The 15,521-nt window shown below is 45.5% G+C and overlaps 1 protein-coding gene across 2 annotated transcripts in view; it reads left to right on the top strand.

The window, feature by feature from the left end:
* The window catches only part of SLC36A2 (solute carrier family 36 member 2), a 28,281-nt gene extending 14,476 nt beyond the window's left edge, over nt 1-13,805 (top strand). For both annotated transcript variants that reach the window (XM_019464465.2, XM_019464467.2), the window contains exons 8-11: nt 745-843; nt 5,714-5,880; nt 7,860-8,029; nt 12,280-13,805. In XM_019464465.2, coding sequence (XP_019320010.1) covers nt 745-843; nt 5,714-5,880; nt 7,860-8,029; nt 12,280-12,551 — 708 coding nt within the window. In that variant the 3' untranslated portion in view covers nt 12,552-13,805. The remainder of the gene's footprint in view (nt 1-744; nt 844-5,713; nt 5,881-7,859; nt 8,030-12,279) is intronic.
* The last annotated feature ends 1,716 nt before the right edge of the window (nt 13,806-15,521 follow it).

Here is a 15,521-nt window from a genome sequence, read left to right as displayed (position 1 = left end):
GGGCACATAAAATATTTATTCCAGTACTTTTCTTCCCTTCAATTTATAACTCATTGAGGATCTATAAAAGGGGACTTTCATATCTATCTAACTACTTTGGACTCGCTAGAATATCACTGAAACTATAGACACAGCACTTTGTGTCACCCCTAACCTCTGGTACATACCAAGTGTCCAAGGGCATTTCAGGCTGGTACCAACCTGTGGTGTGTAAGATTTTCTTTTGGAGGATTCTGGTAAGCCATACTCACATCATGAGGTCCTGACCCTTCAGTACTTTGAATACCTCAATGTCTCTTTCCTCTGGCTCTTCGGTATCGTGTGGTGTTAAAATCAGCTTTGGTGCCTACTTCCTTTTGAAGTTTTCTGAATTTCTTGACATTCGTTTTTGGTTTTGTTTTTGTTTTTTAATTTAGATTTACTGTCAGAATATTCCCCTCTTAAATGAGCCCAAACACGCTTTAAGAATAAAGGTCCTAGGGGCACCTGGGTGGCTCAGTCGGTTAAGCGTCCGACTTCGGCTCAGGTCATGATCTCACGGTCCGTGGGTTCGAGCCCCGCGTCGGGCTCTGTGCTGACAGCTCAGAGCCTGGAGCCCATTTCAGATTCTGTGTCTCCCTCTCTCTCTGCCCCTCCCCTGTTCATACTCTGTCTCTCTCTGTCTCAAAAATAAATGTTAAAAAAAAATTAAAAAAAAAAAAAAAAAAAAGAATAAATGTCCTACTACATTTCTCTCTCCCGTAGGAAATTCCAGACCCCAGCCGGTTGCCACTGGTAGCGAGTTGGAAGACCTATCCTCTGTTCTTTGGAACAGCCATTTTTTCATTTGAAAGCATTGGCGTGGTAAGGTTGGAATTGGGGTAGCCTTTCCCCGGTGCTGTGGGTGGCCTTCTGAACAGGAGCCGGGAGCTCTGGGTTTCTGGGTTTCTGTGTGCACATAGGAGAAAGTAACCTCTTGTCCCAATACATCTATTAAACATTTATCTTCATGCCAACATGTGTTTCCTAATCTTTTAAAAGCAAGGCAAATGGAGGTATACAATTTACAGGATGTAATGAAGCAAACAAAAGGAGTTTTAAGCTGGAAAGTACTACACGTTTACGATGGATTATTATATAGTTTGTGCTTCCACACTTGAGGAAGGGAAGTGCTATGCATGTAATTTTTGTTTACTTTTAGTTTACATACAGTGCAATTCACTTGGGGGGGGTGTACATTTCTCTAAGTTTGGGAAATGCATAGAGTCATAGATACACCACAATCAGGACACAGAACAACTCCCTCACCACAAAAAAAAAAAAAAACCCTGTGCTGCTCCCATTGTAGTCCGCTCTCCCCCCCCCCGCCCCCCGCCCCCGCCCCGCCACTGACCCCTGGCAACCACCCTCTTTCTATTCTCTGTCTCTATTGTTTTATTGTTTCCCGAATGTCATACACATGGGGTCATGCTGTATGTAACCTTTTGAGACTGCACGTAAGATTATCTGTGTTGTGGGGCATCTGGGTGGCTCAGCTGAGTAAACGCCCAGCTCTTGATTTCGGCTCAGGTCATGATCTCACTGTTCGTGAGTTCGAGCCACGCATCGGAGCTTGCGATCCTCTCTCTCTCCCTGTCTCACTCTCTGCCCCTCCCCTGCTTGTGCATACATGCACATGAGTGCCCCTTCTCTCTCTCTCTCTCTCTCTCTCTCAAATAAACTTTATATATATATATATATATATTTTTTTTTTTTTTAAAGATCGTCTGTGTTGTTGCATCCATCAATAGCTCCTTGCTTTCGATGGCTGAACATCCACTGTGTGGGCAATACCGCGATTTGTTTATCAGTTTACCTGTTGAAGAGCAGCTAGGTTGTTTCCAATTTATGACAATGGCAACATTGTTCATAATAGTCATAAACTGGAAATGACCTAACAGTTGTTGAAATGTAAGAATTCTATACATATTCCAAATGCAAGTCCTTTATTGGATATATAATTTGCAAATATTTTCTGTAGTCTGTAGCTTGTCTTTTCATTCTCTTAGCAGTGCCTTTCATAGAGCAAAAGATTTAAAATTTGATGAAGTCCAATAGATCAAAATTTTAGTTTTATGGATCCTGCTTTTGATGTTTTATCTAAAACCACTTTCCCTAACATAAGTCCACAAAGATTTTCCCCTATATTTTCTTTTAAATATTTTATAATTTTATCATACATTTAGATCTGTGATCCATTCTGAGTTAATTTTTGATAAAGATGTTTATACATGGGAGTTCATTTTTGTTTAATAGGATGGCCAATTGTTCCAGCATCATCTGTTGAAAAGACTGTTCATTCTCCATTGAATTGCCTTTGCATCTTCACAGTATTGTCCTCCATGAACATGGGATGTCTTTCCATTTATTTGGGCCTTCTTTCATTTCTTTAAATAATGTTTTGATCTTTCACATCACATTTCCATACATGCACAACTTAGGGCTGAGCCCAGGACTTCACCCACAGATGCAGGAGATCAGTTTCTCCAGCATCCTCCTATCCATGTTTTCCTGCACACTCATCAGCTTCCAGTGGCTTTTTTTTTTCTGGTTCTCTGGCTAGAAAGCTAGGGTTTTAGCCTCCCTATAGTGCTATGCACACTTCCTGTAACTAAGTCTGACTGGGGTTAAGCACTGAGAGAAAAGAGAGGGAAAAACTAAAATAAAAACGAATGAATGAATGAATAGGGATTCCTTCCAGGGCCTTCTTCATGGACATGCAACCTGTGCAATCACATAGAGACCTGCCTTTGGAAGGATCCCGTACATGGTTTAATGCTCTACCTTCATCATCTTGAAATTCTTGATTTTTGAACAAGGTGCCCTGCATTATCATTTTGCACTAGACCCTGCAAATTATATACCAGTGCTGATTTACCCCTACATTCTATAGACCCCCAAATCCCCCTCCCCTAGTTCCTTTGCTCAAAGAGAAAAGCTTGCGTCAGATTTTTGGGTGCCTGTGTGACCACCACAGTCACTGGTCCACCAAGATGCTGCTTTGTGATGGGGACTTGCCCTGGGAGTGTGGTGTTGAGAGTAAAAAAGGAAACAAAAAAGTAGGGACCCTCTTCATACTTTTCAGAGTCCTTGGGTAGTTATTTTGTGTATCCTGCCCAGGGCTTTTAGTTTTAATCAGGAAGAGAGCTATGGTGGAACGTGCTTACACCATCTTAATGGAAATGGAAGCACTTTATATTTAGAATGTTGGATACTCATGGCAAAAAGCAGAGTGCCATGGTTGAGTAAATGACTTTGGAGGCAGACTATGCTGGAATCTTACTTCAGCCACGGGTTACTCTCTGAACTCTAATTCCCCAGCTAATGATGGAAGTAATTGTTCAGTAAGTATCAAACACCTACTAGATACTAATGATGATCAGTATCAGAGTTCAGATTACCACTAGAAATCTTCTAGCCTAGTCTCCAACTTTACAGAAGAGGAGCCTAAGCCCTGACAGGAAAGGGACTTGAGTCAGGTCACCAGCCGGGAACAGCTGCAGCTGTGGCTAAAACCAAGCACTCCTTACTCCCAGTCCAGGGACTTCCCACTTTATGTGAATGGCCATTTATCTCCTTGATTGATTGTGGGAGGAGAAAGGAGAGAAGGAGAAATCCAGCTACTGAGTAAAAAAGTCATTGTGTGCCTGGAGAATTTATGCAGCAAAAATGTATTGCAGGAGCACCTGGGAGGCTCCGTCGGTTGAGTGTCTGACTTTGGCTCAGGTCATGATCTCGCAATTCGTGAGTTTCAAGCCCCACATCGGGCTTTGTGCTGACAGCTCAGAGCCTGGAGCTGCTTCAGATTCTGTGTCTCCCTCTCTCTCTCTGCCCCTCTCCTGCTCATGCTCTGTCTCTCTCTGTCAAAAATAAAGAATAAAACATTAAAAAATTAAAAACAAAAATGTATTGCAGGGTGGGAGAACTCAGGTTGGATTGTTCGCTTTCCATATAATCCCCCAGACATTTTCCTGAGCACCTGCCGCAGCTAGGAGCCTGCCCTCATCTGGAAGAAAGTGGAAAGACACAACCATGACCCTGACATGGCATTCCCCTCAAGCATTTTCCATTTGCATGGAGCTGGGATGCGTAAAGGACAAAAAAAAGAGTCAACAGTACAAGGGAGTAGATGCTAAGGTCCTACCGAGTAATAAATATATCCAGTGCTGGAGGGGTACAGTCAAGATTGGATAGAAGCAAGTACTTCAACTTTGGGGGACAGCCCCAGTCTGCCGCAGTCTTCATCTGCAAAATAAGAATTATATAGGCTCCATCTTCATAGAGATGTGGTCTTCACAGTATTGAAAACAAGAACAGTTAACATTTACCAAGCCCTTACTGTATGCCATTACGGTACTCACTTCAATCTCAAAAAAAAAAAAAAAATTCCAACAGATAAGTTTTCAGATACAGAAACTGAAGCACAGATCAGCCTAATGGTGTGTGTAGAGTGTGCTTTACCCACGGCCTGATCAAGGAGAAGGAGAAGGTGGAAGTGGACTGTCAGCCAAGAGAAGCCTAAGGAGGAACGTATATGGGATGGAAGGCCAGAAGGTTGGTTCCAAAGATAGACGTGACCTTGGGGTGCCCAGCAGGCTCCAGGTAGGCGGTCTCAACTCGGAGGCTCTTAGGGCCAGATATACACCTGGGGAAAAAGGATCCTGAGAACGTGGTGTGCAGGGGAGCGTCCCGCTGGGGAACCAAGAACCCCCAGTCCCAACTCTTGTCACCGGCTCACTGTGTAAGCCGAATCTCAGCCTCCCCTTCTGGACAGAAAGCAGCAAATGTGCTAGAATCGGAAGTCTCAAACTCAAATGCCTTTAGCGGGCAATGTGGGCAAAGGGGCCAGGTATGTGTCAATGTGAGGGGAGAGGCGGGCCTGGTGAATGGGGCAAGAATATTGTGCCCAAAGGCATTCACCTTCAATTGTCTAAAAGGCTATGCTGGCCTAACAAAATGCATCTGCTAGCCAGATGGGGCTGCCCCAGGGCACTGAGCTCCTTGGTCTGAACAACCTGAAGAGCCCTTCCAGCTCTGAATGTTCCAGGGCTCATCTTGTGAGTCCAGTCCTGCCAGCCGGCCTTCCTTCCTTCCTTCGTCTTTTATTGTGGTAAAATACACCTAACACAACACTTACCATCTTCACCATGTTTAAGTGTAGAGTTCAGTGGCATTAACTACATTCACATTATTGGGCAACCACCACCACCGTCCGTCGTCCCCAGGATCCTTTTCTTCTTGCAGAACCGAAACTCTGTACCCATTGAGCAATAACCACTCACTCCCCCCGCTCCATGAACCCTGCATGCTACTTTCTGACTCTCTGAATTTAACTACTTCAGGCACCTCATGTAAACGGAGTCACACAGTTTGTGCCATTTTATGACCGGCTTATTTCACTCGGAATAATGACCTCAAGGTTCATCCGTATTACAGCATGTGTCAGAATTTCCTTTTGTTTTGAGGCTGAATGATATTCGTCGTACGTATATACCGTCTTTGTTTATCCATTCATCCATCACTGGACCCTTGGGTTGCTACTGCCTTTTGGCTTTGGAAATAATGCTGCTATGAATATCAGTTCCAGCCCTTGCTTCCGGTATGTTGGGATATACTCAGAAGTGTCATGCCTTTCTTCTTTATGTTCATGTTCCTCTTTCTCCTTCTCTCTTTTTATGCTATGATGCTTCTGTAGGTTCTTCCCCTGGAAAACAAGATGAAGGATGCCCGCCGCTTCCCAGCCATCCTGTCTTTGGGAATGTCCATCATCACTGCCCTGTACATTGGCATCGGGGCCCTGGGCTACCTGCGGTTTGGAAATGACATCAAGGCCAGCATAACCCTTAACCTACCCAACTGCTGGTAACTTCACAGGCCCTCAGGTGGGGGGGACGTGGGGCCGGGTAGAAATGTGTGAGTTACTTCCTCCTGCCTTCCACCGATGGCAACTGAGGCCTACAGGGCCTCCACAGCGAGAAGCAGAACTGTCGTTGGCACCCTGGGCTCTGGTTTCTCTGTCCAGGGAGCTCCTCTTTGAACAACAGCCTCCCGTGTTGAGTGAGGCCTTGATAGCTTTAGTATGGAGGACAGGATTTAGGAAGAGAGAGAAGTGACAGTCCTTGGCCACCCAAGGAGAGAAAGGAGGGGCCCTCGGGGAGAATAAGAGGCAGAGAAAGGAGTCGTTGGGCAGCAACACTCATTTCCAGCGACACTTCCTAAGGCCTATGCTACCAAGCCTTCCTTGCCACAGCCAAGGGTATACATCCTCCCGGTCAGAGTAGGAGAAAAAAGTAGTGAAGCAAGGACCAATTTGGGATGACCACTGTGAACATTTTATGTTCAAATGCAACCAATTCATGCAATGGTTAGCTGACCCAGACTTCACCAGGATTTAAATAGACACATGAACCCATATCGCGTTGTGTGGCACTGTCTCCCACACCCAGGCAGGTCATTAATGACAGGGGGCTTGTCTTTTTAAGGGTCACTTGGAGGCTTCATTTACCTAAATGGGGCCCCTTTCTCAAGTTGATAATGTCATGCATCAAGCATTTCCTGCATGCCAATTACGTGGAGACGCCAGTCTAGGCACGAGGGAGCTGGGAGGCACCGACTGAGTAGGCTAAGATCTTGAACTTCGCTACCTGCCCCAGCTCGTGATCCAGCGAGGATGGGGGAGGGATAGGTAGTATATAGACACAAATGGAACAGAAAAAGGAGCCCTCCAGAGTAGCAAAGAGGCTTTGGGAACCTTTGAGGAAAGAAATCTATCAGAACGGGAATCTTTTTGTCCAACAAGGCAGCTCTGTCCAGACAAGGACGACTCTGTCACTCATGGGCCCAAGTCTCTGTTGCGCCACCTTCTAGCTTGTGGTCATGGGTGATTTCCTCAACCTTTCTGACCCTCAGTTTCTTCATCGATAATGCACAGTTTCCCTGGGGATTAAGCTGGACATGTCTAAAAATATCTGGCGTGCAGTACAGCTCAAAAGATGGGAATTTCAAAAAAATCAGTGGGATTTGGACAGGTGGAAATGGAGTAAGTGGTGTTTCAGGCAGAAGGACTAGTGAGAACAAGAAACTCAGAAATGTGGAAGTTAGTCTAAGGAATGGCTCCCAACACACACACACACACACACACACACACACACACACACACACTGATTTCTTAAGTATGTGAGATGTAGCTACCACATTAGTGGACTAAAGGAAAAAGTCCTACCTCCATAGGTCAAAACAGGCTTTGGTAAAACCCGACACACCATCTCTGCCTCAGTCCAAGGCCTACAAGGGTTACTTTCACCCCCAGCCTGCACACAACCCTATTTGTAGACCGCGTCTTCCTGCAAGGGTTCGGGACTCTGCAGTTCTCTCAACCCACTAGAAGCATTTGTTGAGGGCCTGTTATGTGCCAAGAGCTCTGGGGGAATCCAGAGCATTGCTAAGGACTGACATTAGATCACAAGGGACGAGAGTATTTTAGACCCAGGGTTTTTGGTCTTCACCACTTAACACTTCTGTCTCCCTGCATGGGGTACCTGGCCTGAGCCTGTAGTTCCTAAAACCTAAACTTGACCACCAAGTGATAGTGGCTTGTGAAAGTGTTACATGTAACCATGCTCAAGATTCTATTTGGAGATGACCTGTTTCCATTCGAATTCATGATACTTTATTCTTTAGTTTTCACTGCATGCTCTTAGCTCCGAGAAGCCCCCTGCCCATCATGTTGACAAGGAAACTGCAGCCCCGGGGACTATCCCAAGGTCAGGGGTTAATGTTCCTAGGGCCCAGGCATCAGAGCACAGTGGCCTCAGGGAGCATTGCTCTGCTTTGTCCCGCAGGCTGTACCAGTCGGTCAAGCTCTTGTACATCGTGGGTATCCTGTGCACTTACGCCCTGCAGTTCTACGTCCCTGCAGAAATCATCATCCCCTTTGCCACCTCGCAGGTGTCAAAGCGCTGGGCACTGCCTCTGGACCTGTCCATCCGCCTCGCCATGGTCTGCCTGACATGTGAGTACAAGGCACAGCAAAATGGTGCTCTTTCCCTGAGGGCTATCAGGAATCAGCCAGATGGTAAAGGATAATCATGATAACCAGCATTGTTTGAGCACTAATTGTATTTCAAGGATCATACTTTACAAGTAGTAACTCATGTAAGCCTCAGGGACAACCTAATTCTTACAGGTACCTAATTAGTCAGATTCACAGGTGTCCAGCCTGAGGGAGTGACACAGCTTATTGAACAATAATCATCATCATAAGAACTGATACTAAATACCTACTGTGTACCAGCCACTGTGCTCTTTTTTTTTTAATGTTTATTTATTTTTGACAGAGAGAGAGAGAGACAGACAGAGCATGAGTGGGGGAGGGGCAGAGAGAGAGGGAGACACAGAATCCAAAGCAGGTTGCAGGCTCTGAGCTGTCAGCACAGAGCCCGACGCAGGGCTCGAACTCATAGACCATGAGATCATGACCTGAGCCGAAGTTGGACACTCAACCGACTGAGCCACCCAGGCGCCCCATAGGCCGTATTTCATAGTATTTTATTCAGCCCCGCAGGAACCCTAATGAGGTAGGACTATGATACACTTCACTTTACAAAGGAGAAAACTAAAGCAGGGAGCAGTAAATAATTGGCCAGGAGGTGCCAGAACTTGGATTTGAACCCACATCATCTGAGTCCAGAGCCAACACCCTCCAAGACAGAGGTTTGTGGCCAGTGAGTCTAATCGGATAGCAGAGGTGTGTTGTTTGAGCCTGAGTGTTGTATAAATTTCAGCCAACGTTTAAAATGCCTGAGATCTGTTATACATCCAGACTTCTAACATTGGGCGGGAGGAAACAAAATGATTTGGCAAGCCTAGGCTCACGTTCCCACTGGCAGCAGTGAGCTGGACTTGCCCCCTGGGCTTCAGCTGGCCGCGGTCACCCCCTGGCAGCCCTCCTCATGCTCCAGGCCCCATGATCCAGGGCACCCCATTTGTGCAGGTGTTTTAGCAGGGGCGAAGGAGATGACAGAGATTTCTGTGTGGAGTGTGGTATTCCCCAGCTATCCCTGTCTCCTTTAATGTTTTATTTTTGAGAGAGAGAGTGCGCGCACAAGCAGGGGAGGGGCAGAGAGGAAGGGAGACACAGAATCCGAAGCAGGCTCCAGGCTCTGAGCTGTCAGCACAGAGCCCAATGCAGAGGTTGAACCCACAAACCGTGAGATCATGACCTGAGCGGAAGTGGGACGCTTAACCGACTGAGCCACCCAGGCACCGCTCTAAAGTTCCTTTTAATTGTGATTCTAAGACTCCTTCTCAGGGAGATTCTTGCTTCTTACTGTACTAGACCAACCTATGCAATTCAACGGACACTGGTTTTCTTTCTTTAAAGTGATTTGTCCCCAGTTTACCCCAGGAAGCAGGGACACTACCATTTGGAACCTTAGAGATCAAGGACTTTGTCCTCGAAGATGAGTTCCTGAGGCCTCCAGCTTCTGAATGCATTGCCTCAATCAGCACAAATGAGGAAATAAATTGAAGTAACAATAAAGATAACTTTTCTAAGGGCTTTACATCAATTAACTCTGTTATCTAGGGACATAAACCAGTTTAAAACTTTAACACCGTCTGCAGTGTGCGCCATGCTACCTACAAAGATAGATGGCATTTATCCCCATTCTGCAGAGGAGGCAACAGGCTGAGAAGGAGGTTAGGGACTTCCCCAAGGCCACACAAGGGGAAGCCAGAACCCTGCCTTCCAGACCTGTTGCGGTTCTGATACACCACACTCCTCCACAGCAGGCCCGGGGGGAGGCTTTTGGGCTTTCTTGGTGAAAATCTGCCAACAGGTCAAACAAGGAATGTAGAAGCCCACACCTGTAAGATATCCTACTAAAAAATGGATAAGTTCAAAATCCTTAGCTGCTAGTGTCTGTTAGATGTTTTCTGACATGGATTTAAAACCTGGAGAAGATACTCTTTTAATGAGCCCCTGCAATCTTGTTCCAGCTGAAGACCCCTTTCCCCTATAAATAATTTCACATTCTAATTGTTTGCAAGTAAGAGGTGCTTATAGTTGTGTTAATTATTAAAATGTTAGCTCTAAAAAGTTTTTTTAATTTAATTTATTTTTAAAGTTTGCATCCAAGTTAGTTAGCATCTAGTGCAACAATGATTTCAGGAGTAGATTCCTTAGTGCCCCTTACCCATTGAGCCCATCCCCCCCTCCCAAGGTGTGTGTGTGTGTGTGTGTGTGTGTGTGTGTGTGTGTTTAATTTCTGTCTTTTTGTACGTTGATGCGTCCCAAACAGATGGGACAGTTCCCAGCACTGATATTTATTTATTTATTTATTTATTTATTTTATTTATTTATTTTCAATATATGAAGTTTATTGTCAAATTGGTTTCCATACAACACCCAGTGCTCATCCCAAAAGGTGCCCTCCTCAATACCCATCACCCACCCTCCCTTCCCTCCCACCCCCATCAACCCTCAGTTTGTTCTCAGTTTTCAAGAGTCTCTTATGCTTTGGCTCTCTTCCACTCTAACCTCTTTTTTTTTTTTCCTTCCCCTCCCCCATGGGTTTCTGTTAAGTTTCTCAGGATCCACATAAGAGTGAAACCACATGGTATCTGTCTTTCTCTGTATGGCTTATTTCACTTAGCATCACACTCTCCAGTTCCATCCACGTTGCTACAAAACGCCATATTTCATTCTTTCTCATTGCCACGTAGTATTCCATTGTGTATATAAACCACAATTTCTTTATCCATTCATCAGTTGATGGACATTTAGGCTCTTTCCATAATTTGGCTATTGTTGAGGGTGCTGCTATAAACATTGGGGTACAAGTGCCCTTTTGCATCAGTACTCCTGTATCCCTTGGGTAAATTCCTAGCAGTGCTATTGCTGGGTCATTTTTAATTTTCTGAGGAACCTCCACACTGCTTTCCAGAGCAGCTGCACCAATTTGCATTCCCACCAACAGTGCAAGAGGGTTCCCGTTTCTCCACATCCTCTCCAGCATCTATAGTCTCCTGATTTGTTCATTTTGGCCACTCTGACTGGCGTGAGGTGATATCTGAGTGTGGTTTTGATTTGTATTTCCCTGATAAGGAGCGACGTTGAACATCTTTTCATGTGTCTGTTGGCCATCCGGATGTCTTCTTTAGAGAAGTGTCTATTCATGTTTTCTGCCCATTTCTTCACTGGGTTGTTTTTCGGGTGTGGAGTTTGGTGAGCTCTTTATAGATTTTGGATACTAACCCTTTGTCCGATATGTCATTTGCAAATATCTTTTCCCATTCCGTTGGTTGCCTTTTAGTTTCGTTGATTGTTTCCTTTGCTGCCAGCACTGATATTTAATATTATTTATTGGGTAAGAGCTTAATCATTGTTGAATAATGGAGGATTCAAAGTGTGCCTCGGTGGCATAAAAATTATTTTAAACTAAATTTGAACAAACAGCAGCCACAGGGAAGGGAAAAATAAACCCTTGTCTAAACGTCCATCGCTGAATTAAGGAGGATCCCAGAAGAAGTACAGCCTCTATAAATCCCCTCTCTGGAAGGTTTTCAACCAGAAAAAAAGACTAACCATCATCACAGACAAATTCCTTAAATAAATGATAGGAACCAGTTATGACTTCCACTTGTTCTTACATAGATGCTCTTTCTGCCCACTCCTTTCACCCTATGAGATAGGCATGTGGACCCCTATCTTTGGCTGTTCTGGGAGGAGCCAACTCATCTGAAGGTTCCCTAACCCTAAATAAACTGTCTTTTGTCTGGTTAATCCATTGTCAGTTCATCCCCAGCCTCTGCCTCCCCTCGCCCCCACCCGGCCTAAGTAGGCAGAGGGAAGATTTCTCTTCCCAATAAATATGAACGCATGTTTTAAAAAAATCATTAAAAAGACACCAATTTTTTTAAGTTTATTTATTTTGTGTGTGTGAGAGGGAAATCCCCAGCAGGCTCTGCAGAACCTGATGTGGGGCCTGAACCCACAAACCGGGAGATCATGACCTGAGCCGAGGTCAAGAGTCAGACACTTAGGCGACTGAGCCACACAGGGGCCCTGAGACACGCCAGATTTTTAATGTGTAACCTCTAGTGAATATGATCAGAGTATTACAGGACTTTCGATGTTTTACTTACGCGATTAAATGTGAGAAACAACTGGTTTGTGTTTTAAGAAAAGGATTTTAAAACCAAACTTGAAAAACTTGGCCAAGTCCTAAAAATCCATGCATCGCATATCATCTCCTGCAGGCACCTTGGCCATCCTCGTCCCCCGCCTGGACCTGGTCCTCTCCCTGGTGGGGTCCGTGAGCAGCAGCGCCCTGGCCCTCATCATCCCGCCCCTCCTGGAGATCACCACCTACTACTCAGAGGGCATGAGCCCCCTCACCATCGCCAAGGACGCCCTGATCAGCATCCTGGGCTTTGCAGGCTTTGTGGCAGGAACCTACCAGGCCCTGGACGAGCTGATCCTCTCGGGAGGCCCTCTCACCTTTTCCAACTCTACCGTTTTTATTCAGTGAGCATGGCACTGTCCCGTACCCACCAGCGCCTGACTTTTACTGATGTGGATATCTTTTATATGCACTATCTTTATTTTACTGCTTTATCCTTGTTCTGGGCCAAGTCATGGTGAAACAAGCAAGGACTCACTGGCTACAGGGTCTAGATGGTAATTTAAAAATTTGGTTTTGTTATTCCTTTTATTTCCATCTCTAGCTTTCCATTAAGTCGAGAGCTCTCCCATGGAAGGCTCTTGATTCCATCCAACTTTTGGGCAATTCACGTCGCCTTGAGTGGTGCTAGGCACGAAGAAGCCACCAGGGGGAAACCAAGTGACAGCAACTGGCAGAAGGACGTGCAGCTGGCTAAGGCTGACCCTGATCTGGTAGACCAAGGGTTTCCCCTTTTCCAGACCTGTTCAATGAGCAAAGACTAGGGGACAGAACCTATAATCCAACAAGGTATGCATGGCTCCTGTGTCAAAATGGGTAGGGCAAAGAGGTCCAACGTGAGCTGCAACTCTCAGAAAGGAGCCATCATATTTAAGTCCAGGGCAATAAACTTTCTAAACCACTGGATAAAGTTTTGGCCCAGGTGAAAGATCTCATCAGTAAGTAGGAGGCATGGAAGTTGATGTGCCAATGGCATGGGGTAGGGGAGTGGATAATGCCATTACAGTATTTGGCATTATTTACCTCTTAACTCTTGCAACAAGCATTCTCCCTACGGTGTGTCAAGCATAGTTCAAGGTTCTTATAGTAGGTTGCAAAAATGGCCACAGATTCCTCTTGACAATGTGACTTTGCAGCTCCTCCCATCAAGAGGTGAAATCCATGTCTCTACTCCTTGAATCTGGTCTTGCCCTTGTGACTTATTTGGGCCCGTTGAACATCAGTAGATGTGATGCAAGCAGAGATTTGGTGATGGCTTGTGCATCAGGACTTTCATTTCTCCCTATGCTATGGGGTGAAGATCCACCAGTGGAAGAAGCCTGAGCTAGCCTACTGGAGGATGAGAAGCCATGTTGCACAGAAACGAATCATCCCAGTTGAGCCCATCCCTCAGATCAACCAGCCTGCCAACTTCTGACACATGAGGGAAGCCTCCTAGACTACATCCAGCTCCAGTCAAGCTGACCCAAGTCGTAAGAATTGCCCAGATGATCCACAGAATTGTGAGAAATAATAAATGTGGTTTTAAGCCATAAGAAGTGGGAGTTTTTATGCAGCAAAAGTTAACTGATACTCTAAAGGAGATATACCAATGAGTGAGAAAGCATCCCTGCCCTCAAAAAAGCTAGTTTACTATTCACCGGTGGGGAGGCAAGGGGGGAAGAATTATAGGTAATCACCTAAGTCGATACCATAACGGGTCCTTATAAGGGCAGAGGGACACTAACTGCTCTTGAGGACAAAGTATGGCTTTCCACAGGTGGTGCCATTAAACTGGATTTTGAGTAAAACTTGGGTCTCCTGACACTGAACCTTGCCCTCCTTCCACTCCAACCTGCTTCCTTGACAGTCCTGGGCCTTTTCTCATGTCTGTGCTCGGCTGATAGCAAGAGCCAGCCAACCTGAAACACCAGCTCAACCTTCCAGGTAGCGTTTGCTCCTTCATCCCTAAAATTACTAAAACTGGGAAAGTGCCCCCAAATAACTGAGTAGATATTAGAGGCAGATCTATAGTCCCAAGGAAGAGAGTTTCCCATTGGACTTCCTGTAATTTATGGGAATGACCCATGCTTGTTTTAGTCTCCATTTTAAGACCGTGTTTGAAAGACCCTTTCTTGCTTCTTTTCAACCGTGATCCTCCCTATATGGCCTAGGGAAGATATTGGGGGAGTGTCTGCCCTAATTCCTAAATCCTGGTCTGCTCCTTTTGTGTGTTACTTTCTATCTGCTAGACTTCAAGAAGGTACTTCATGAGCACTAGCCTTGCTCAGGTGGGAGGAGGGCCAGCAGGCCACACCCACATCCCATAGTCTGTCTGCAGAGTTCCTGTTGGGAGGCAGCACACCCTTAGCCTATGCAATGGTACAAAACCTACCTGGCCAGGGAGCTGGCTCATCACTTCCACCCTGTACTTCTCTGTTTCATCAGCAGACCCAAAGTTCTCCCACTGACTGGCTCAGAGCTGCGGCAAAGCGTTCTTCCTCTCTCTGAGCTCGCCTCTCCCACCATATTCCACCATCACCCCAACCAACCTTGCTAAGTTTAAGATTGTCCTGTTGTTAAAAAACTGTCACACTCCTTGTCCAGGCACAAGCCCCTACAGTGTAAGATGCTCAGGCTAATCTTATCGCTTAGGCTAATCTGGCTAAAGCTCAATTTTGCAAAGAAAAAAAAAATTTAGGGGCGCCTGGGTGGCTCGGTCAGTTAAGTGTCCGACTTCAACCTAGGTCATGATCTTGCGATTCGTGAGTTCAAGCCTCATGTCAGGCTCGGTGCTGACAGCTCAGAGCCTGGAGCCTGCTTCTAGATTCTGTGTCTTCCTCTCTCTGCCCTCCCCTGCTCATGCTCTGTCTCTGTCTCTCAAAAATAAATAAATGTTAAAAAAAATGTTTTTAAAGAAAAAAAATTTAGTAACATAGATGTAACTGATCAAAGTAAGCTAGTGAGACTCGTTAGTCATTGTCGGCAGCACTAAAAAATACCAAGTATTAGAACTGTGTCTGAGTGTGAGGATATTAAGGGGTTTTTTTGTTTGTTGGTACTGGTTTGCGCACACACACACACACACACACACACACACAGGCTCTCCACCCTCTCCTCATCCCGACTGATTCTTTTAAGTTTCAGAGCTTGTGCTTGAATCAAGAATCATAGAAAACCCTTTCTTCCTTCCCTCACTGAGCGCTTACTGTGTTTTACATGGGATTATCTCCCTAATCCTTACAACCACCCTATGAGGTATGTACTGTCATTGTCCCTATTTTCAGGTAAGGAAACAGGCTTAGAGATATGAAGTGACTTGTAGGTGATCAAGCATGC

This window comes from Panthera pardus, unplaced genomic scaffold, assembly GCF_024362965.1.
Source record: "Panthera pardus isolate Hobbes unplaced genomic scaffold, ASM2436296v1 HiC_scaffold_2, whole genome shotgun sequence".
NCBI lineage: Eukaryota > Metazoa > Chordata > Mammalia > Carnivora > Felidae > Panthera > Panthera pardus.
Note: the sequence above shows the minus strand (reverse complement) of the source record. Positions and strands in the feature narration are given on the sequence as shown.